The sequence below is a fragment of the Geotrypetes seraphini genome, chromosome 5 (genome assembly GCF_902459505.1).
Source record: "Geotrypetes seraphini chromosome 5, aGeoSer1.1, whole genome shotgun sequence".
Classification (NCBI taxonomy): domain Eukaryota; kingdom Metazoa; phylum Chordata; class Amphibia; order Gymnophiona; family Dermophiidae; genus Geotrypetes; species Geotrypetes seraphini.
In genome coordinates this window covers 152,616,447-152,641,004 of record NC_047088.1, presented here as the reverse complement: position 1 = coordinate 152,641,004, position 24,558 = coordinate 152,616,447, and the positions used below count along the sequence as shown (strand labels likewise).

At 44.4% G+C, this 24,558-nt stretch overlaps 1 protein-coding gene across 3 annotated transcripts in view; it reads right to left on the bottom strand.

The window, feature by feature from the left end:
- Positions 1-24,558, bottom strand: part of ALS2 (alsin Rho guanine nucleotide exchange factor ALS2) — a 242,257-nt gene that overhangs the window by 3,621 nt on the left and 214,078 nt on the right. For all 3 annotated transcript variants that reach the window (XM_033944890.1, XM_033944888.1, XM_033944891.1), the window contains exons 29-33: positions 16,219-16,395; positions 5,218-5,263; positions 4,356-4,417; positions 3,195-3,344; positions 1,482-1,578 (exon numbers count right to left, since the gene is read on the bottom strand). In XM_033944890.1, coding sequence (XP_033800781.1) covers positions 1,482-1,578; positions 3,195-3,344; positions 4,356-4,417; positions 5,218-5,263; positions 16,219-16,395 — 532 coding nt within the window. The remainder of the gene's footprint in view (positions 1-1,481; positions 1,579-3,194; positions 3,345-4,355; positions 4,418-5,217; positions 5,264-16,218; positions 16,396-24,558) is intronic.

Here is a 24,558-nt window from a genome sequence, read left to right as displayed (position 1 = left end):
TATTATACCAGATATTTAATGCGTTTACTAATGTCACCTTTTTGCAAACCAAGGGACCCAATACGGTCTGTGTTTCGGAAAACATGCCTTCCTCAGGGGTCCATGGTTGATAAGGTTTAAAACGAACCGCAATTAAAATGGTAATGAACAAACGCCTGTATGTGCACAACGAACATGAGCCGACAGTACAACACTGAAACTGAATGCCGAAGCAAAACTTTTGCTTCGGCATTCAGTTTCAGCGTTGTACTGTTGGCTCATGTTCATTGTGCACATACAGAAACAATTACTAAAAATAAAATTGTGGAACATGTAGACAAACATGATTTAATGAGATGGAGTTAGCATGGGTTCAGCCGAGGGAGATCGTGCCTCACCAATTTGCTTGACTTCTTTGAAGGTGTGGATAAAAGTGAGCTGGATGATGTAGTGTATCTAGATTTTCAGAAAGCTTTTGATAAAGTTCCTCATGAGAGGCTCCTGAGAAAATTAAAGAGTCATAGGATAGGTGGCAAAGTTCAGTTTATTTATTTATTTAATTATTTAGCCTGTCCTCCCAAAGGAGCCCAGAATGGGTTACAAAGTACATCCACAATATAATCAAGACAGGACAGAGATGGCATAATTTACAATATAGACATGACAGTAAAACATATACACTAAGCAGTATTTGGTGAGAGTAGGTGGCGTAGGTGCGTTGACTCTGATGGTATTTCTGGGAGCTTGTCCTTGAGGCGCTGGGTTTGTGAAGTTGTGGATTAGGAATTGGTTATCGGATAGAAAACAGAGGGTAGGGTTAAATGTTCATTTTTCTCAATGGAGGAGAATAAACAGTGGAGTGCCACAGGGGTCTGTACTGGGACCGGTGCTATTTAACTTATTTATAAATGATCTGGAAACTGGAATGACGAACGAGGCGATTAAATTTGCAGATGACACTAAACTGTTCAAAGTTGTTAAAATCCATGCGGATTGGGAAAAATTACAGGCAGACCTTAGGAAATTGGAAAACTGGGCGTCCAAGTGGCAGATGAAATTTAATGTGGACAAATGCAAAGTGATGCACATTGGGAAGAATAACCTGAACAGTTACCGGATGCTAGAGTCCACCTTGGGGATTAGCGCCCAAGAAAAGGATCTGGGTGTCATCATAGACAATACAATGAAACCTTCCGCCCAATGTGTGGTGGCAGCCAGAAAAGCAAACAGGATGCTAGGAATTATTAAAAAAGGGATGGTTAACAAGACTAAGAACGTTATAATGCCCCTGTATTGCTCCAGTGTTTAAAAGACATAGTTCCCTTGTACTTCCACCAAACTCAGCAGCAGAATACATGATCAACAAACCTACTGCTTCACACATCTATTTTACCCCCCACCTCACCTGCTTGCTAATTTATAGAAAAAATCTGCCTCATTAAATATTCTAGACAATGCAAAGGTAATACTGACAAAATTCAGTTCAGGTAAGCCCTTCTTACCTTCAGAGTAGTAAACATGATACCTTGCTCCCCATGCTGGAGATATGGATCCATCAAATCTTCAATCAAGTGTACTTCAGAGCCTAAATTTCTGATCCTACAACAGCAATAAAAAAAAAAAATCCAAAGAACTTGAAGCACTTTACTGCTTGATTATCATCCTTTGGCTGACAGAATGATCCTACAAGTTAAGCCTATTCTATAGCTTGAAGACACAAGAGAAAGAAAGTCTGTAAATGGCATCTAAAAAGACAGGAACCTTTTTCTTGTCAATCACACTTAGGCACCTATTACAGAATCATTTCTAACTTGAAATTTAGATGCCTGTGATGTAGGTCAGGTGCCTAAGTCCTTCTCCACCCTTAAACATGCCTACTTTAGAGTCAGTTGCCACTAGGTGCCATGTGATAGAATCACACCTAAGAAGATAGGCATCTAACACCAAAATAATTTTTTTTTCAATTACAAGCTTGTTAAAGCTAATAACTGAAGCCAATCTACTAATTAAGTTAGGTGCTTAACTTTAGGTGCCTCTTATAGAATTTCCTCCTAAATGCCTAAAACAAACTGGATTGGTTGAAGGGGTGTGTACAATTTTTTTTTTTTACAGTCTACACACCAAGACATGATTTCTGAAAACATGTCAAACAAAACAAAATTTAAATATTAAAAAATTTAAATACAGTTTTGGGTGGAATTCGTTGTGTCACATATATAAAATGGAAAACACAATAGCCATACAGAAAGGGAATTTTAAAAAATTTCAAGATGTTTGGGGGCCATTAACAAATTATTGCAATGAATAGATTTCATTTTTCCCTTAATAGTATAAATTCAAGATAGGGGAAGGGGAGATAATTTATGACCTTTTATTATTGGTAAGAAGGATAGGTAAGTATTTATTAAATGATATGTGTTTAATACATAATATGAAAGGGGTAGGAGGGAGATAAACTTTATAATTTAATTTATTGCTGAATATTAAGTGTTTTATCTAAGTTTAAATGATTGTACTTGTTTATGCACTTATTGTAAGTTTGAAAAATGAATAAAGATTTTATAAAAAAAAAAAATTGTCTAATTGTTTTTACAGGTTTTTCTGAATATAATAATAGTGGGTTAATTTGAGCGTTAAGCTTAATTATCAAAATTTCAGCCAGACTGGGGAAAAGGGTATGCATACTGTGTATGTTTGTCTTGACTAGACTGTAAGCTCTGTGGAACAGGGACTGACTCTCATAAATTTTCAGTCTTGTGTGCTCCTACCAACCTCCTTTAATTAATTTCTTCTTCTGCTATTACTCCTACTACTTATTTCTAAATCAACATTTAAATACATGCGCACATGCATGCACCTACCAAAAGAGCCCAACCACACTGACCAAAAGTCCCATGTCACCACATCCAGTTTCCCTTGGATCTGGTAGTACAAGGAGGCAGTTATTTTTTTTACACATGGTTAATATGGGTGTTGGACAACACTGCTCCTTAAATAAAGTAATAATTTAAAAGCTGTGTTGTGTGCTTACTCTGGTTTCCTTTGTTTAACAAAAAAATAACATCAGAAACCATTCAGTATGACATATATTACTATTACTACTATTAATTATTTCTATAGCGCTACCAGACATACAGCGCTGTATGCAACAATAAGGGACATGGAGCGTGGAGACTTTCAGAACGCCATTTGATTTATCAGAAAGGTATCCCTACCTGGCCCGAAGCACTACATAGAGGAAAACAGGAAATAGATCATCCATGGACCACAGGAAGTCTTCTTGTAGCATACCCAGAACTTCCTGTGAGATTTCCTCAAAGCTCTGCTGGATGACCTTCAGTTTATCACATGGGGTGAAGGTTGTGCTAAAATGAAAGAGAATTTCAGCAAGCTGCTTGAGACCTCATTTCATGCAACTAAAGCAAAGTTACTTACCTGTAGCAGGTGTTCTCAGAAGACAGCAGGTATATATTTTCACAGACAAGTGACATCATCCATGGAACCCGGTACAAACACCAAGTGTACTATCACTTTAAAAATTTTAAGGCACTGCCCATACCGCATGCATGTTGGTGCCTTCCTGCCCGATGTTGGCTCGCAGGACTTGCAATTCAGTAACAAAGCTAAGAAGCCAACTGGGGGAGATGGGTGGGTTGTAAGCCTGGCAAAAGCCTAAAGGGCTGGAATGGGAGTTGGTGCTTAGTAAGAGAATAAATTGTGCAGAACTGCTTGCCAAAATCAATTGTCTCTCTTGGAGTTCTGGTCTGAACAGTGTGGATGATGTCACCCATCTGTGAGAATAGTATACTTGCATGTCATTGGACAAAAATCCCCTTACATTTAATATTGACCTCTAAGAGGGAAGAACAGCATCAGTCATTTGTCTAATGTTGATAAGATCAGATCATTAGCTTTAAAGAAACCATAAATACATGTAAATAGAAAACAAATGCCTCAAAAAATAAAATTTCATTAATTCTCTTCCAAGAAGGTCCAATTACCACATAAGGGAGTTCAGCTTTCATGACCATTTCAAGTATTAAGTTTGAAAAAGTCACTGTGGGTGGAGATATAAAATATATGGAAAGCTTTCCATGAGTAACTCATTTTGGGAAGGACAAGTGCTAGAGATTTTCAGCCAGTAACTCAAGCTATTATCAAAGCAGTGCCTAGAAATACAAGACTTTGTATCTTGATCCAACAAGCATATATAGTGTGTCTGCTATTCTGTCTAAATTTAGTTGTATAAAATGATATATCAAATCCCTTCCCCTTAATTTTTACTGGCCTTTGGAGTGTTTTATCAATGTTTATTAGTTAATACCCTGAAAATAGCTTACTCTTACCGGGGAAGAATAAAGACAGAAGATGAATACCTGATATGCTGCAGACATTCCACCGCCGCTGCAAAGCAGGCATCTTTTGTTGTTGGTAGCACCTGCACAGACAATAATAAATACAGAAGCAATATTCTCTCCTCTCAGCCAACAGTCAACTTATTTTAAAAGACAAAACAAGGAGCATAAAAAAAAGTTTGTGATGCACAGATGTGTCACAGTAGCAAGTGCTGCTAATTTCTAAACTGGACTATATAGCCACAAAAGAGCAAGCCAGCAATGGCTTCTTCCAAGTACAAAAAGAAGTTCAGAAAATATTTTTTCCAAGTCCAGTGTCTTCAGGGTGGCATTCAGCTTAGCCATTTGCATCTTTAACCATTCCAGTGATTCATAGAATTTGTAAATTAAGCAGAAATTACAGTTTCAATTGGAAGTGTTGTTGTAGGTTGTATGAAATAATGTATTTGACATCCTGGTCAAGGAGGTCAACTCCCTGCCCTTTTTGGTCTGATTTCACTACCTCTACCTCTGTGCCTGGTAAAATAATTATTCACTAAAAAGACAAATATACTGCTTTTTAAAATGTTTTCTCAAGATACCAAGTTCATTGTAAACAGTTGTTCAAAATGCTATATGCTGTGAATTTGATGGAATAGTCTATCAGAAAGACACATCTCATTTCTGTGGGGCTGTCAAACAATGTATGTAACACAAGCTGCTAGTGGCAGAACCAGACTTGAGAGGCCTCCACATTCCTAAATTATCAAATGGCATTCTAACTGCTGTCTGGAGAAAAAGTAGATCTATACCCAATATAAATGTAAAGTGAAACTGTGAACAAACGATAAAGGGAGAACAAGAGATGTTTTTGGAATATACAAATCCTATACAAGTGAAGTACCTTTTTATTGTCACCAAGGAGCATCACTGTTGTGGGCCAAAATTTCCTGCAAGAGATCCAAGATGAGGAATAAGAGGTTTGATGGAAGGAAGCACTTTTAGAAAATAAATTTTGTGAGATTTCCTAAATTGCACATACCATAAGTAGTGGTCACACTGATGGGAAAAACAAAAGGAATGTCTGGTTTTACTGGAGCTTATTATAGCTCTGATCCTTACCTAATACAGATCTAATAGATTACTGGTAGGTACAACAATAACCATTACAGTTCAAGTGGATTACAAAAAAAATACTAGTCATCACTAGGATACCACAGACACGGATTAACAATATACAGTCAAACCTCGGTTTATGAGTGCACCAGTTTGTGAGTGTTTTGCAAGACAAGCAAAACATTCTCGCAAATCGTGATTCGCAAACTGAGCATTGACTCGATTTGAGAGTTCCCCTGCCTGCTAACCGGCATCGCCCCCTTCCCGTGAACCGGCATCACCCCCTCCCCGTGTGAACTGGCATCTCCCGCCCGCCCAAATTGAAAGCTTATCCCCCAATATGGCACCGGCACGCAGCACCAACCCACAGGAGGTGCCGGTGCCCGAAGATCGTGCCTCTCCTCCGACTGGGCCTTGAGCATCTGCGCATGCTCAAGGCCTTCTGGCTCTTGTTCTTGGTCAACATTTAAAAATATCTCAACGATTTTATTTAATATATAAAATACAAGTACAACATTTATATTAATTTTCCATCTAAACTTGAATTGTGAGCAAATGCACATGGAAAGACGTTAAAATACATACTTACTTACAGCTGAAAATAGACTTATTGGCATAATGATTTATCAATGTTCAATGATGACTAGTAACTAATGCCATTATTCCACAGTAAATACAAAATGTTATGTGTGAACACTGAATAGTAGTCCTACAATCAGTCAGTATTCATCAGTGTGGATTTGGAGCAAGTTGGATAAGTCTCTGTGTGCTGAGTAACAAGGCCAAGGCGCAGTTGCTTCTGCCTCTCATTCTTCCTGAGACTTGAATTATACTGCTGCATTAAGGCAACTGTTCTTTCAGAAGAGTCATTGATACTGTCACTGATGATGCTGACTGCTTCAAATACTGGTAGTTTAGATCATCTCTTCAATTTTCAGGATCTTTAATCAGAAATTGTTGGGCCTTTTTTGAAGACATAAGTTCTCTTTGTTATAACATGATGCCAGGCCAATGGGACCTTATGACTCGGGAGAGCAATTGAGACATTTCACTAAACTCGGGATTGTGGAAGCTGAAGGTTTGCCACCATCTTGGACTTTAATTCATTGTTTAGTTTGTCATCAAAAAAGGTGAGACCAGCCAAATTTTCTAACAAGTACCACAGCCTTATTTGGATATTTCTGGAGTTCTGAAAACAGAAGCAAGTTGTTGAGTTGTGCTTTTACAGGAAGAGGGACTTCATGCTGGTAGTGGTTGTGGATGAGGCTAACAAAGAGAACTAGTTCATGGATGCCTGCCTTTCTTTGGCAATAAAAGAGAACCACTGCTGGAACAGAAATATCTTAATACTGTAGATGGTCTTCGTCATCCACTATGATTGGTGGAAGGCCCCAGATGCTTGAAATGACCACTTCACTTTATCTGCATCTGGGCAGCCGCCAAGAAAAATTAAACAGAGCTCAAGAAGTTCCTTGTAGTCTTCCTTTGAATATGTTGCATTCAAGGCTGTTCTGCAGAAAGTTACAATTTCTTTCCGTAAAGACTGAGGCGTCTGCATTAAACCTATTGTCCGCAGCAACCTCATACGAATCCTAGTCTATGTATGACCAATTTTGCTGAACTCTTAACACCGCAACATCTGGTCCTCCACTAACTCCAAACAGTTGGGTGAAGACGCTTCCAGTCACCAGCTCCATTATATGATGACAACAGGCAAGCCATATGCCATTCTTCAGGCCTGTATTACTCGCAGTGGTATCAAACACCAGTCCCCAGACTTGTTTCCAAAGACTCCACTCATCCAGTACTGTGAGACAGGCTTTAGCTTGCTGTTTGCCAGTTCCATGGCCAAATTTTGGAACTCTAAGTAACCTCTCTTTTCCATTGCCAGTGACAAGTACTGCAATTTTATTGATCATTTCTTTACATCAGATCATGGCCAAGTGCTTTGGCAACAGCACCAATCACAAACGTGGCACCCCTGTTTGGCAAATTAACACAATCTAACGCTCTAGCAACTTCAGAATGTGCAAAGATGTTCACCTTTGACTGAGAACTGGAACAAGGGTTTCTGCTGATTTCACAATCAGAATCTGAATTTGAACAACTGTCAGAGTCAACTTCAGCAATATTCTTGAAATCAGATAATCCACTAGTCAGAGGAAAAGAAGTAGCAGTTGGCTGTGTAGAACTGCTGACAATGATGATTTCTGCCTCTACTTTGGCTGCAATCTTACTAAATCTTTCTTCTTGTGCTCTCTTTCTATCCTCCACCCACTTTGACAAATTTGCGCCAGAGGGATGGTACCAACAGGGCCTCACGAGCAGATAGGCTTGAAGGCTCTGTGTCAGTTAAGCTAGCGCCAGTGCTGGGCCTTGTATAGACTTGTATAGGTTTCTCTCTGCCTTCTGAGTCAGCCGGGGTGGCCCCACAGTCCAGGCAACACCAAGATAACTCCAGCAATGAAGAGTCCTCCATCTTCTGCCACCCTCCCACTTCCTGTCAGGGAGTCTGGAGTCTATATAAGGCCTGGCAATGGTGCTAGCTTAACTGACACAGAGAGGAGATGCACATGGCTGGAAGGGAAAAGGAAGAGGGGAAAAGATGAATGTGGAGGAGGGGAGGGGCATGAACTTAGGACACAGAAGGGAGGGAGAGAATAGAAAGGGAAAATTGTTGGGCATGAGTGTGTGAGTGAGAGGGAAAGAGATAGGGCACATGGGGAAAGGAAAAAAATGGAAAATTGTTGGGCATAAAGAGAGAGAGAAAAGTGAGGTAGAGATGCATGGGGAAGAGAAGGATGAGAGGGAGAAATGTTGGATATGGTCATGGAGAGGAAACAGATTAAAAAGGATGCAGGGGAGAGGAATGTTGGACATAGTGGTGGTGGGAATGGAGGTAGAGATGCGGCATATGCTGGAGAGGGGTGATAGAAGGAGAAATGTTGGGTATGGGCTGGTGGACAGTGGTGAAAGATGCTGCACATGATCCGGGGGATGAGAGAGGGAGAAATATTGGATGTGGCAGTAGAGGGAGTGGGAGAGATGCACCATAGATCTCTCTCTCTCTTTCCCCACTCCCTTTGCAGCAAGGGAGGGAATGAGAGAAAGACAGCTGGATAGTGAGAGAGAGAGAGGGAGACATGTTGTCAATGGGGTGGAGGAGAAAGGAAGAAAAGTTGGACTCATGGAGGGACAGAGAGAGATGTTAGTTGTGGAAGGGAATGAGGTCTAGAGGAGAGGAAGTGTGCAGGAGGCAGAAAGAAAGAAAGAAATGTTGGATACACAGTCAGAAGGAAGTGCAACCAGAGACTAATAAAATCACCAGACCACTAAATTGAAAATAAAATAATTTCCCTACTTTGTTATCGAAATGCATCAGTTTTGGGAATTTATATCTGCGGTCTATATTTTGCACTATAGTTGTCTATTTTTTTTGTAGCCTGAAGATCCGAAATATGTCATGCCAAGTCAATGGCGACCAGAAAGAGAGTCATAAGAACATAAGCAGTGCCTCCGCCGGGTCAGACCATAGGTCCATCATGCCCAGCAGTCCGCTCCCGCGGCGGCCCAAACAGGTCACCTGTCTGAATCACCAGAAGGGGCCCCCTTGCAACCCTGGTTTCCCATTGAAGTCCTATCTTCCCATCGAAGTCCTAACCCTCCGGTTTTGCACATGCACGACCTGGTCGGGATTCTATACTTATTTCCTGGATACTTCTCTCAGTATCCCACGATCCCTTTATCCCTCAGGAATCCGTCCAATCCCTGTTTGAATCCCTGTACCGTACTCTGCCCGACCACTTCCTCCGGCAGCGCATTCCAAGTGTCCACGACCCTCTGGGTGAAAAAAAACTTCCTTGCATTTGTTTTGAACCTATCTCCCTTCAGTTTCTCCGAGTGCCCGCTCATACCTGTTGTCCCCTTCAGTCTGAAGAATCTGTCCCTATCCACCCTCTCTATGCCCCTCATGATCTTGAAGGTCTCTATCATATCTCCCCTGAGCCTCCTTTTTTCCAGGGAGAAGAGCCCCAGCCTATCCAACCTCTCGGCGTATGGGCAGTGTTCCAGCCCTCTTACCAGTTTCGTCGCTCTCCTTTGGACTCTCTCAAGCACCGCCATGTCCTTCTTGAGGTATGGCGACCAATACTGAACGCAGTATTCCAGATGCGGACGCACCATCGCTCGATACAATGGCATGATGACTTCCCGCGTCCTGGTTGTGATGCCCCTCTTTATGATGCCCAGCATCCTGTTGGCTTTTTTCGAGGCTGCTGCGCACTGTGCAGATAGCTTCAGTGATGCATCCACCAGCACACCCAAGTCTCTCTCAAGTCTGCTGTCTCCCAACAATGCCCCCCCCATTTTGTAGTTGAACAACGGGTTCTTTTTCCCTATATGCATGACCTTGCATTTTTCCACATTGAAGCGCATTTGCCATTTGTCTGCCCAGTCCTCCAGCTTCTCCAGGTCCCTTTGCAGGTCCTCACACTCCTCCCTGGACCTAACTCTGCCGCACAGTTTGGTATCATCTGCAAATTTTATGACCTCGCACTTTGCCTCTTTTTCCAGGTCATTGATAAATATGTTGAAGAGTAACGGCCCCAGCACCGATCCCTGTGGCACACCGCTTGTGATTCCCCGCCAGTCAGAATATTGGCCCTTTACTCCAACCCTCTGCAGTCTACCCGACAACCAGTGCTTGATCCATCTGTGCACATCTCCTCCCACCCCGTGGTTCCACAGCTTCCTAAGCAGCCTTTCATGTGGCACCTTGTCGAAAGCCTTTTGAAAATCGAGGTAAATGATGTCGATGGGTTCCCCATTGTCCACCCGACTGCTTATTCCCTCAAAGAAGTACAGAAGGTTCGTTAAGCACGACCTTCCCTTACAGAATCCGTGCTGGCTTGTTCTCAGTAGACCATTTCTTTCAATGTGCTCGCAAATGCCGTCTTTGATCATAGCTTCCACCATCTTCCCTATAATTGAAGTCAGGCTCACCGGCCTGTAGTTCCCGGGGTCACTCCTCGATCCCTTCTTGAAGATAGGTGTGACATTCGCCAACTTCCAGTCCTTTGGTACCTCTCCAGTTTTCAAGGATAGGTTACAAACATGCTGGATTGTGCCCGCTATTTCCTGTCTTAGTTCCTTCAGAACCCTTGGGTGGATCCCGTCCGGACCCGGTGATTTGCCGCATTTTAACCTGTCTATCTGTTTGAGGACATCCTCCTTACTTACCTCTATGTGTTCCAATTTTTCAGCCTGTTCCCCACTCATGAGCTCCTCTGAGTCCGGTATATTAGATGTGTCTTCTCTCGTGAAAACCGACGAGAAGAACGTGTTCAACCTCTCAGCTACCTCTTTATCCTCCTTAATCACTCCCTTCCTATCCCCATCGTTCAACGGCCCCACCTCCTCTCTCGCTGGTTGTTTCCCCTTTATGTAACTGAAGAATGCCTTGAAGTTTTTCGCCTCCCTGGCCAGCCCCTCTTCGTATTTCCCTTTTGCTTTTCTAACCTCTTGGTGGCATTCTTTTTGGCATTTCCTGTGCGCCTGGTGATTTTCCTCCGTTGGGTCCTTTTTCCATCTCCGGAAGGATACTTTTTTGTCATTTATTGCCCTCTTTACTTCTGCTGAGATCCAAATCGGGTCCTTTGACCGCTTGTTCTTGCAGCCTTTCCTGAAATTGGGGACGTACATTTTTGTGCTTCCTGCAGGGTGTCCCTGAATAGGGTCCAGGCGCTTTCCACAGTCTCCATCCTAAAGATATTTCTGAGCTTCTTCCCCACCATTTTCCTCATAGCAACATAGTTCCCTTTCTTGAAGTTGAGCGCAGTTGTTGCGGTCCTCCTTACTATGGGTGTCCCCCTTTCTAATGTGAATCTGATCGCATTGTGGTCACTGTTGCCTAGTGGTCCTCCCACTTCTACCCCGCTTGCAGGCCCCCCTAATCCGTTCAGGATGAGGTCAAGAGTAGCACTCCCTCGCGTCGGTTCCCTGACCAGTTGCTCCATGAAGCAGTCCCTCACAGCTTCTACAAATCCTGTTTCCCTAGTGCAGTTGGAGTGACCCGTACTCCAGTCTATCCCCGGGTAGTTAAAGTCCCCCATCACTGTTACACTTCCAGTCCTGCACTCCTGTCTCAGTTCAGCTTCCAAGTCGTGTCCGACTCCTTCTGGCGTACTAGGTGGGCGATAGTACATCCCCAGTTTTATGTCTGCACCCTTGTTTCCCGGCAATTTGACCCATAGCGATTCCAGCCCCTCTGCCTTCTTTGCCATATCCATCCCGACTGAGTCGATAGAGTTCTTTATATATAGTGCTATGCCTCCCCCCTTCTTGTGGGTCCTGTCCCTCCTGTAGAGCTTGTACCCCGTCAGCGCCACATCCCATTGATTCTCCTCAGTCCACCATGTTTCTGTAATTCCAATTATATCCAGGTCTTCCCCCTTGGCCACGACCTCTAGTTCACCCATCTTGGCCCTGAAGCTTCTTGCATTTGTGTAGAAGCACCGCAGGTCTCGTCGTTTTTCCTCCACCTCTGCATTCACCTCTGCATTCACCTGGGCCGCCTCTCCTGTTCCCTGTACTTCTGCTTTGCCCTCCGCCTTTACCCTTGTAGCTTTCAGCTTCCCCACATTTCCGCCACTCCACTTCCCCGCTTTTCCTCTGGGTTTTCTTGCCCCCTCCTGGGCCCCGGCCTCTGTTCGATCCCCCTCGCCTTGTGTAGCCCCTATAATGCCCTCAGCTTTCACTTTCTTGCCATCCAGTCCCCCTGTGTCTCCATGCCCCTCAGTCTCCTCCTTCTCCCAGCAAGCTCCCTTTACCTGTTGATTCCCTCGCTGTCTGATCATGAGATCCACCGGTCTCTCTACTTCCTCCTTGCAGTCAGCCCGTTCAGTATCTGTTCTGGATACTGTTGTCCGAAGCGTCAACATCAGATCAGCTGTCGGCTTTCCCCCTCTCCTCAGTTTAAAGCCCTCTCGATCTCCTTCCTCACATTGGCAGCCAGTAGTCTAGTTCCCTCTGTGCTCAGGTGCAGGCCATCCCGCCGGTAGAGCTTACTCTTTCCCCAGAAGGACGTCCAGTTCCTCACAAAGTGGAAGCCCTCCTCCTGGCACCATCTCCTCAACTATGCATTCACAGCCTGGAGGTCTGCCTGCCTCTTTGCATCTGCTCTCGGTACAGGTAGGATCTCTGAGAATGCTACCCTCCGGGTATTCCGCTTCAGTTTTCGTCCCAGGACCCTGAACTGGTCAGTCAGCGTGGCCATGCTGAAGTTCCTCCGGCTCACATCATTCGTTCCGACGTGGATTATCACCGCTGTCTCCTCTGTCTCTGCTCCATCCAGGATCCTCTCGATCCTATCAGAGACGTCTCGTGTCTTGGCCCCTGGGAGACAAGTCACTAGCCGGTCCTCCCTTCCTCCAGCTACGTGACTATCTACCTCTCTCAAGATCGAGTCTCCTACCACAATAGCAGACTTCCCTTTTCTCAGCAACCTCCTCTGTCTCAGGTCCGTGTCCTCGGTGTAGTGTGGTGTCTCACCCTTGGGGTCTCGGTGAGTCACGGTCTCCTCCTCTTGTGTGGTTCCTCCGCTAGGTCCTTCCCCGGTGTCGCCTTGTGGATCCTGGGTCTCGTCTGCCGACATCCGTCTGTGCAGCTGCTGGTCCTGTCCTTCCACCTTCCTATAGGCCTCCTCGATGAATTTCTCGAGGTCCCTCACCTGGTCCACAATGAGGCCTGCTCCGTCTGTGTCCTCGGTTGACCAGCTCGTCTCCTCTGTGTTGCGCAGTCCCTCCAGTTCCTGGACCTTGACCCTCAGTCTGCCGACCTCCATCCTCAGGCTTTCCAGTTTCTGACACCGACCGCATATGTATGCCCGCCTCCCGGAGGGGAGGTAGTCATACATATGACACTCGACGCAGTAAACTGGGTAGCTCTGCTGGGTTCCTGTAGCCTCCATTTCTTTCTCCTTGCTCCTACGGTCCCTCGGTGGTTGAGAGTGGCTTTCGGCTTGCAGCTAGCTGAAAGAGTAGAGAGAGAGAGAGAGAAGAATGAGAAGCTGAAGGGGTTGAGAGAGAGAGAGAAGAATGAGAAGCCGAAAAGTTAGAGAAAGAAGAAAATAGTGAGAAGAAACAATTTTTTTTTTTTTTGTTAAAGTTAAAGTTAGGTTTGTTGCTGGGCTGCCTGGGCTCCTTCTCAAGGCTCCTTCGCGAAGGCGCTCTCGCTAAGGCGAGCGCCTTTGCCGCTCGCCTTCGCCATGCGCCGAACGGCTGGACGCCGTTGGCTCCCTTCCTCTTAAAGGGGAGCCCGGGCCGATGCGACCTGTGACGTGCGGGGGTGGGCGGAGCTAACTCTCGCCGCAACCCCGATCTGCCTGCCTTTGTGTCCTCCTCCCCTCTGTCCGATCTGTCTTGATCGACAGATACAGAAGAGAAGCATCCTTCAGTGGCTCGAATGCAGCTTCTCTAAGGCCTTGAAGAACGATGGTAAGATTCCATGAAGGGAAAAGAAGATGCAAGGGAGGTTGCAAACAAAGTGCCCCTCTCATAAACTTGGTCACATCTGGATGAGCAGTAAGTGAACTAGCACCTCCGCATGCTCTAAAGCAGTGGTTCTCAACCCTGTCCTGGAGGACCTCCAGCCAATCGGGTTTTCAGGATAGCCCTAATGAATATGCATGAGCGAGATTTGCATATACCGAGATTTGCCTATACATGTTTTAAAACTGGTAGATAAGCCGCCCCATGGTATTAGCTGTGGATTATCTACCAGTAACTGGGGCGGCCTATACTGGGTTTAAAAATCATCCCCCCCTCCCTTGCTGGATGGCGGCCTCCTCGAATCACACCGCCAGCAGTGCAGGGCGTACTGGGTTTTAAAATCATCCTCCCCTCCCTGGATACGGCCTCCTCGAATTGCACCACCAGCGGTGCAGGGCAGGAGCGATATTTTCATCACCAGGCCGGCCCCGCGATGCTTCCTGCCTGGCTTTGCAAGAAGCAGTTAACAGACTTTAGATCTAGAATGGGTCTCCAATCCTTTGAGTCATTTTGTGACACGAAGTATAAGGAGTATCTGCCTAAGCCCGATTTGTGTTCTGGAATGGGTTCCATCGTTCCGATGTATAAGAAACTTTGTAGAGTATCGTTCTGACACAGTCCCTGGAATATCTGGGGGGTCTTATTCAACATGGCAGAAGGCCGAATTTCTCTTCCAGAAGCAAACAGAAGCTGCGTGGCCACAATAAAGACCTGTTGTCCAAATTGCACTCCCTCCCCCTCCCTTGTTCCAAGTTCATGCCCACTCTCTCCATTCTTTGTCCCAACAGTGCATGCCTGCTTGTTCCCTCCCTTCTGTGTTCCAAGTTCATACTCCCCTCCTTTGGGTGTGTACCAGAATCATCCAAGTAGACCTTCTTCTTCCTGTCTTCCAGCCACACTTGCTTCTTCACAAAGCTGCGGGCAGCGGTTCCTACATGCTGCATGTGGCTGACCCTTAAGCTTTCCCTAAGATGTCAGCTCTGACATCAGAGGGAAGGCTTCTGGGTCAGCTGCGAGCAGCATGCAGGAAACGTTGCACACGGCTTTGTGAAGAAGCAAGTGCAGCTGGAAGGCAAGAGGAAGGAGGTGCTGCTTGGAAGAGTGAGGTAACACACCTGCGGGAGCCCCTCAAGAGGTGCTTCCATCCCCACGGGAAGCTTGCAGATCTCCATAGACCCAGGGGAAACCCCGCGAGATCCACATGGATGCCTGTCGGCCCTGTTTTCGTGCAGCTCTCTATCCTGAGCTCAATGAATCTTCAAGCAGGTTGACTGCATATATCCCTGAAAGATACACCTGCCAGCTGCAGATTGAAACATTTGCTCTTCTCTGAGTAGGCAGAGTAGTCCCTTTGAACTGGTATCTCTGACACCATAGAAAAAAAAATCAGCGAACAAGCCCAAAAATAGAAAAAAACATTGCATATAACAATAAATAAATAAACAGAGCAAATCAGAAAAACACCTTTATGATTGCTTGCAGAAGGAAGAACTGAAAGGGACAGCAGAGACTGTGGAGGAGGAGGAGGAGTTGTTGAAAAGCTGTGATTGACTCTTTCAATATGCTCGCGAGCACAGATGGATAACCCTATGGATCAGCATACCATCCCTATTGCACTGGAATTTGTTTCACAACATTCTCTAAAGCAGTACTTCTCTGCCCATTCCTTGAGAAACACCTAGCCCGTGAAGCTTTCAGGCAATCCACAATGAATATGCATGAGGTAGATTTGCATACCAAGGAAGCAATGCATGCAAATCTCTCAAGCATACTTATTGTGCATAACCTGAAAACCTGACCAGATGGGTGTGCACTGAAGACTGAGATGAGATCCCCTGCTCATCAGATGGAAGCTTCCTTCTTTCAACCTTGCATGAAAACCTCAAAATGAAATCTTTGTGACCGCAAAACCTACAAGCTTTGCTCCTACTCAGCCAGCTGAAAAATATCACAGCATAAACTTAGTTGTGATACATATTTCTTATGAATTACTGCAGGCTTTTGAATTATGGAACAAAACAAAATTTAGTCTCCAACTATGAAAGTCTGTTGCTCCTTGTGTGTATACACCCTGAAGAATCATACTACTATTGGGAGAGGGCTATTGAAAAACAAAATTAAAAGAAAGTCTAACATATGTTCACTAAATTCTGTAATGTTCATAAGTGAAATGTCATGAGTATTCATATTAGTTAAACCAGTTCCTAAAGATGACTCAGTAACTTCTGGGACATGAAACTTACCTCTGTACACCAAGGAAACTTAGGAGAGCCATGTCAGGTTGTTTGTTCAAGCGCAGGACACATTCCCAGTAAGTGTCTTCCTCTCGTTCACCGTCCAGGGCATATAGCATAAACAGAGGAGGGTACAGTCTTGGTAACAGCACAGGTAAGAGCAGCCCAGAGCTCGTCACTACATACCTACCAAAAACAAGACTTGTTTAGTAGGATATATGCTGTTCTTTTATTTTTTGTTGGAACTTCTTATAAAATGGAAACGCTACCTTAAGGCGTCGTCTGTAAATTTAGCTGGTATCGGTAGAAAGGTCAGCAAACAGTTTGGGGTGATATTTGAGAATTATACACAAATAAGAGTCAATTGATTTCTATCTATGCATTCCAAAAAGGAAACTAGTTTAATGTAAAAATGCCTTTGGAAATAATTCTCTAGAGAGACCATCTCTGGTCTTACTACTTCTTGCCTTCTCCTGTTTTATGGAACTCATTCTAATGATATGTAATAGATTTTTGATCTAATTTCTTATAAAAAATTGAAAATATTAAGTAATCAATAAAGAAATCCCCAAATACCTCTCCCTTTTAAACAAATTACAGAGTTCAAAATCATCCCCAAGACCCTAATTGCACAGAAATCATGAAGTCTATTTTTGGAAAGGGGAGAATACGGGCTGCAGACAAGATCTGAGCTCAGGAATTATCAGCTGCCTTTCTGAATACATACCAGATGTGTTTAATAATTTATAATAATAATAATAACTTTATTCTTATATACCGCCACAATCTTGCAACTTCTAGGCGGTTTACAATGAAGAGAAACTGTACAGACAGTGAATTACAGAGTATAGCATTGAACATCTAGTGATAGTAACAGGAGAGTTACAGGGTCTGTGTATTACACGGTTTCACAATGAGTAGCATTATACAGTCGACGATATTCAGAGCATAAGTAGGAGAAGAGAAAGGAGATTGCGCTTTGAGTTACAAAGGTGCAAGACTGCGAAGGTGAAAAAGATAACATAAGATGTTGATGAGAAGTAAGTTGTTAACTTGGTACATTTGAACGAAGGACGGGCACCAGTGGGAAAAACTGGTAACAATTAAAGATAGAAATTTTGGCAGAAGAGGGTAGACGGACTCCTTAGGATAGGAGGAGGCTCCGATTTTAGGGGAGAAGTCTGGTTAGGTTATAAATTTCTTAAACAAGGTGGTTTTTAGTTCTTTCCTAAAGATACTATATGATTCTCTGGCGGCATCAGTGAAGTAGCCTGTCCAAGTTTGCAGTCTACTTGCTTGGAATTTGAATGTTCTATCAAAGAAGGTGCGATATCTACAGCCTATGACATTTGGGTAGGTAAAGAGGTTACGGTTTCTGGTAGGCCTAATAGAGGAGTGGAATTCGAAGTGAGATAGTAGGTAGCTGGGGGCCAGTCCCCAGATTAGTTTATAGCAGAGGCAGGAGAATTTGAATAGAATTCGTGCTTCAATTGGTAACCAATGAAGGAGTTTGTAGAATGGACTAACATGATCTCTTTTCTTTAGTCCGAATATTAGACGGATGGCCGTATTTTGAACTATTCTCAGTTTTCTCACATTTTTTTTAGGTATTCCCAAGTAGACAATGTTACAGTAGTCCAGGGTGGATAAAATCAGTGATTGTACCAATATTCTGAAGGATAGCGGGTCGAAGTATTTTTTTATGGTTTTCAGTTTCCAAAGGATGAAGAAGCATTTTTTAGTCACCGAGTTTATGTGCTCGGTCAGGGTCAGGTGGGTATCCAGGGTGACTCCCAGTATTTTTATGGTTTTTAGTATTGGGTGATCATGGCCGTTTACATATATTGTAGTTGCGGAGATTTTCTCGTTTGGGCTAGCAAGGAAAATCTTTGTCTTTTCCGAGTTTAATTTCAGTTTGAAGTTTAAAGTCCATTTTTCTATTTCGAGCATGATGGAGGAGATATGTTTTGAGTTGGTTGAGGTCACATTTGTTATTGGTATTAGTATGGAGATGTCGTCTGCGTATATATAATAAGTTAGATTATGCCAGGGGTGCCCAACACGTCGATCGCGATCGACCAGTAGCTCAGGAAGGCAACGCGAGTCGATCGCGGAGCCCATCCTGGGCTCCGTGATAGACTCGTGTTGCCGTCCTGATCTACCGGGACGATCAGCCTTCCTCTCCAGTGTTCTCTCTAGGGCCTTTTAGCTGGGCGGTCCGCCCAGCTGTCATCTGCTGCTGCCGCCGCTGCTGAAAATTAAAAAAAAACAAAAAACCGGCTTGGAGATTTCAGCCCGTAGCGAACTTATGCTCCGTGGCTCTAACGTGCGTGCGTGCCGGCTTCCCTTCTCTTCCCTCTGACACCGGAAGTTATGTCCGGGGGGGGGGGGGGGAGAAGGGAAGCCGGCACGCACATGTTGAGAGCCCTGAAGCAAGCGTTCGCTAAGGGCTAAGGCGGGAGACAGGTTAGTGAAGCATTTGCTCTTCTTGCTGCCGGGTCCTGCCTACTTTCTGTTTCCGCGAAGGCAGGACCCGGCAGCATTTCCCCCAATAGGTTGATCGCGATCTTGGGCCAATCAGCCTGCCTCTCCCCGACGGCAGAATTGACGTCGGGGAGAGGAATGCTGGTCGGCCGAAGCAGGGAGAGCTTGGGGCAGCGTCGGCTTTCGGGCCTGTTATTGGTGGCGGTTTGGGGCCTGTTATTGGTGGCAGTTTGGGTCCTGGTCCCCAATGGCAGTGGCTTGGGGGAGGGCAGGGAGAAAGAAAGAAAAAGGGCAGGCAGGGAGACAGAAGGAAAGAAGAGAAACAGAAAAAAAAAAGGGAGGCAGAGAGAAAGAAAGGGCAGGGAGAGAGGAAAAAAATGTTGGGGGGGGGGGGAATGAGGTCAGGAGGAGAGGAAGCATACAGGCTAAAAGAAGGGAAGAGAGATTGGATGCACAGTCAGAAGAAGAAAGTGCAACCAGAGACTCATGAAATCACCAGACAAGGTAGGAAAAATGATTTTATTTTAAATTTAGTGATCAAAATGTGTCTGAATTTATATCATAAGAACATAAGAAATGCCTCTGCTGGGTCAGACTCAAGGTCCATCGTGCCCAGCAGTCCGCTCACGCGGTGGCCCAACAGGTCCAGCACCTGTGCAGTAATCTTCTAACTATACCCCTCTATCCCCATTTCCAGTAGGAATTTGTCCAATCCTTTCTTGAACCCCAGTACCGTACTCTGCCCTATTACGTCCTCTGGAAGCGCATTCCAGGTGTCCACCACACGTTGGGTAAAGAAGAACTTCCTAGCATTTGTTTTGAATCTGTCCCCTTTCAACTTTTCCGAATGCCCTCTTGTTCTTTTATTATTTGAAAGTTTGAAGAATCTGTCCCTCTTTACTCTCTCTATGCCTTTCATGATCCTATAAGTCTCTATCATATCTCCTCTAAGTCTCCTCTTCTCCAGGGAAAAGAGACCCAGCTTCTCCAATCTCTCAGAATATGACAGGTTTTCCATACCTTTTATCAGACGTGTTGCTCTCCTCTGAACCCTCTCGAGGAGGAGGAGGAGGAGGTAAAAGGAACGGAGAAGGGCTACTGCTGGACAGGGGGGAGCAGGGAAGGGGTGCTGCTGGACATGGAAGAGGTAAAACGAACGGAGAAGGGAAAACAGACGGGGAAGGAAGGAAGGAAGGGAAGAACCATATTATCCTTCTATGAACCCTAAAGGAAAGTGAGCCCTCTGAGAGTGCTACACACCTTAGAAAAATATTCAGTTGTTTACAGGATAGTATTATGAACGTTTATGTCTTGATATGCTGGGAAGATTTGGGGGGGTCTATGAATATTTGAAAAATCCCAGATGAAGTTTAGCCAAATAGTGGATTGTATACCCAACTGATGGCAGTTAGAGAATCGAAAACATTTTTTGAAGCTACCTAGACACCAATACTATAAGGAAAAAGAAAGTGTCTTAGTTAATTAGTGTCAATTGGTCATGAGGACAGCAAAGATGGTTCAATTACATATTAGACCTCAAAATCCAAAGGATAAGAACTCAGCAAGTAAAAACTTCACTCAAGGATATATATCTATCATAGGTCTGCTCCGGAAAACAAACTGGAGGGTAAAAGCTCCTCCCTTACAGGAGAAAAACGCTCTGGCAAATTAATATGCTTAAACATTCCTTCAATGACCACTAAACACAGGGCAAATTCTATAAGAAGCGCCCAAAAGTCAGGAGCCGAAGTAGGCACTGTTCAGCGCAATTCAAGTAAAATGGGGTGCTGTTTAATAAATCACGCTGACGGCACCTATTTTGGAGGCGCCCAATAAATAGGCCCACTCTAGGCACAACTAAAAGTTAGGCGCCTAGCTGAGTGCTTCTATATTTTACACTAAGGTCCCCTTTACTAAACCGCAATAGAGTTTTTTAGCGCAGGGAGCCTATGAGCGTCGAGAGCAGCGCTGGGCATTCAGCGCAGCTCCCTGCGCTCTAAAAACTGCTATCGTGGTTTAGTAAAAAGGGAGGGGGGTATATTTGTCTATTTTTGTATGGTTGTTACTGAGGTGATAGTGCATAGAGTCATCTGCTTTGACCTCTTTGAAAAACCCTGGAATAGGAATGATAATGAACATTTTCTATGCGTACAGTGTGCGTTGTGTTTTTTTTTAAATTTTATTGTTGGTAGATCATTTTGACTTGGTCATTTTAAAAGTAGCTCGCAAGCCCAAAAAGTGTGGGCACCCCTGGGTTAAGCTTTTGTAAAAGGTGGCCTAGAGAAGAGATGTATATATTGAACAAGGTGGGAGATAGGGGGGATCCTTGTGGGACTCCCGAGGGGCTTTTCCAGGGTTCAGAGTAATTTCCTTCATGGACCACTTGATAAGATCGTTTGGTTAGGAAACCTTGGAACCAGGTCCACACTCTTCCTGATATTCCCATTTCGTCGAGGTGCCTCCTTTCCTACTTCAGTAGGAAAGGAGAGTTTAAAAAAAAATTGTGTTTTATTTTTCAATATAATCCCCTAATACCTCCATATACTACATCTACTTTTCCTGCAATAACTATAACCCCTTTGAAAAGAATTCTTCTGTTTGACCTTCACACCAGGACTCGCCTGACATCTTGTCTTTTGGAACGTTAGACTCGCACTGAGCTGCAACTGCCCATGAATAACCTTGAGACTTGTCACAACATGCTTGCTACTTTCTTTCATACTCAGGTAGATAAATTATTGAACACCCTTTGTAACACAATGAAAACAAACAAGTCACCAACCTTAGTGTGACCTGCACAGATACCCCCTAGATTCTTCAATGCGGCAGTTGTGTCCTCTAACCTGCTAAGGTTTGATACAGGAAAAACAAGATACCTGGATTTCCCGGCACATTTGAGGCAGTAAGCAAGCAAATGAACATCCGATAGGGTGTGCTTCAGGAATAAAGTGTCTATTAGAGAATGACACGGGGAGCGATACCCGCAGGGAGCCGCGGCGTGGCTGCGGGTTATGGAGACTCCATAGCCAAATCGCCGCAGACACGGGGACAAAAGTTTTCACCGCCCGCAAAAACGGTGAAAAGATTTGTCCCCGCAGGCAAATGTACCCCCTTCTATGTACCGCTATTTACCTCGTCTTCACCGTGTGTCTTTGGTTCGGGACTGGGTGTCAGATTTTTTCCGGCGGCCATGTTTGTCTCCGCCATGTGGTCTGTCTCCTCCAACTCTCTCTACCCGACTTGCACGTTGCCGCATTGACTCCGCCCCCTAATATACAGGCTCTTCATTGGTCAGTTCTTTTTGCTGGATTGGATTCACTTTTCACTCATTTCACTGGGAGGAGCTGAAAGCCTGAAAACTTCGTCAGGTACAAGTAAGTGTTCTCCCCGGCTGATTTAGATGACTGCCCAGCTAATCCTGCTCTTTCCCGGGCTGACTCGCGCCGAAAATTTTGTTTGACGCCTGCCTTTTTTTTTTTTTTTTGCCAGCATGCTTTTACTTGCTTTGGGCCTTCCTCGTTGCCGGGACCTGCCTACTTTCTGTTTCCGCGAAGGCAGGACCTGGCAGCGAGGAAGGCCCGAAGCAAGTAAAAGCAGCAAGTTGTAAGCTTCCCTCCGGGGCTCTATCGTGTGCGTGCCGGCTTCCCTTCTCTTCGGCCCCCCGGGACGCTACTTCTGGTTTCGGAGGGAAGAGAAGGGAAGCCAGCACGCACACAATAGAGCCCCGGAGGGAAGCTTACAACTTGCTGCTTTTACTTGCTTCGGGCCTTCCTCGCTGCCGGGTCCTGCTTTCGCGGAAACAGAAAGTAGGCAGGTCCCGGCAACGAGGAAGGCCCGAAGCAAGTAAAAGCAGCAAGTGTAGTGGTATACCATTTGAGAAAAAAAAAAACGCACGGACGTCAGACCTGATTCTGCTTGCTCTCGCCACGGACACGGACCGACACGGACTTCAGATTTTTAAGGCGGTACAGGTTTAGATCCGCGAGGTCCGTCAGGTCCGTGTTTTACCCCTTCCCCAACCTTGGTGCTTATTGTGGTCAGCCAGGAAGAATGAAATCAAAAAAGTTCGAGTTTAGTCAAGCTGTGATTTGAACTTTATAGGCTTTTTTTTTTTCCATCCTTTAACTGGCAGGCAGAAGAATGCTCCATTTATTAATCTTGCAAAGTCTGATACAGGAAAAGCTAGAAGTGCATCAAGATTTAAGGAGCTTGGGGTGTGCAAATCTACTTAATGCAGAGATTACAGTAAAACAAAATCACTTTTCTATTTCACTGCAGCTCTATGAGGTTCTTTTGCCCTTAGCTATAGTCAAATGATGGATAGGAATATGTTTATTTCATTTTAGTTAAGGGAAAACAATATTTTTTCTGAGTATCCTTTAAATTATGGTTCACAAATTAATTCAGCCTGTTTTAAGGCTGGATTTTGTTTTTCACATTATTGCTTCTGTTTTTATAATCCTTAAAAAAAATAAGGGGCAATTCTCCAAGTGGGTTCTTCCTCGTAGGCGCCCTGAGACTGTACAGGGAACGCCTATTCTATAGCAGTGAATGGGCTCCCAGGTTCCATTACAGAATGGTAGCATATAGCCTTAGATTCAGGCACCTTACAGTTAAAGCAGCCATAGAGCTGACGTAACTAAGCATGTACACTTGTGGGAGAAATGATTTTATTTTCAGTTTAGTGATCAAAATGTGTCTGTTTTGAGAATTTATATCTGCTGTCTATATTTTGCACGATGGCCCCCTTTTACTAAATCGCAATAGCGGTTTTTAGCACAGGGAGCCTATGAGCATCGAAAGCAGTGCAGGGCATTCAGCGCATCTCCCTGTGCTAAAAACCGCTATTGCGATTTAGTAAAAGGGGAGGGGGTATATTTGTCTATTTTTGTATAGTTGTTCCCGGGGTGACATTGCATAAAATCATCTGTCTTGACCTCTTTGAAAAATGAAACAAATATTAATTAATATTTTCTCTGCATACAGTGTGCTTTGTGTTTCTTTTAATTTTGTGGTTACCATAATGAATTAATATTATATACAGTAGTGTACATGAAAAATGAATGGAAGAAATTGCATTACAATTAGTACTATTTACTATTATGATGGGGATGGGGGTCAGGGGTGTACATTCCAGATACCAGCACATCTTCAGAGAGGGCATTCTCTATTGCAGGAAGGACTGTGGAAGAAAGGAGAACTAGACTGAATCCAAAGATTGTAGATGATTTGTTGTTCATCCATGGGTTAAAAAATAAAGACAATTAAAAGTACAGGTTGTGTTTTGTTTTTGTATAGTTAACTAAGTTGTAAAGTTGTAAAGAATGTTTCCTTTATACGTTAATAAAGATAAGTATATAAAATCATACCTGTTTGAGGCTTTTATGCATGCTGCGGTGATGGTGACGGGGCGGTGAATGGGATGGCAGTGGCGGTGACGGGGCGGTGAATGGGATGGCAGTGACGGTGACGGGGCGGTGAATGGGATGGCAGTGGCGGTGACGGGGCGGTGAAAGGGATGGCGGTGACGGTGACGGGGCGGTGAAGGGAATGGCGGTGACGGGGCGGTGCAGAGGATAGTCGGCCGGGGACAGGGCGGTGACGGGGACAAATTTTTTCCCCGTGTCATTCTCTAGTGTCTATCTACTAGAAAGATTACTGAGGTAAGAACCTAATCTTTCCTTCTAGTGTGACAGACACTTTATTCCTGAACCTTTGTGATGTATCAAAGCAGTACCGAGTCTAGGGCGGGGCAGAAGAGCCTGCTGACAGTACAGATGACCCAAATGTGGAGTCCATTTTGGCTGCTAAGTTCACCCTGTAAAACTTCGTGAACATATGGAGAGAGGACCCATGTGGCTGCTC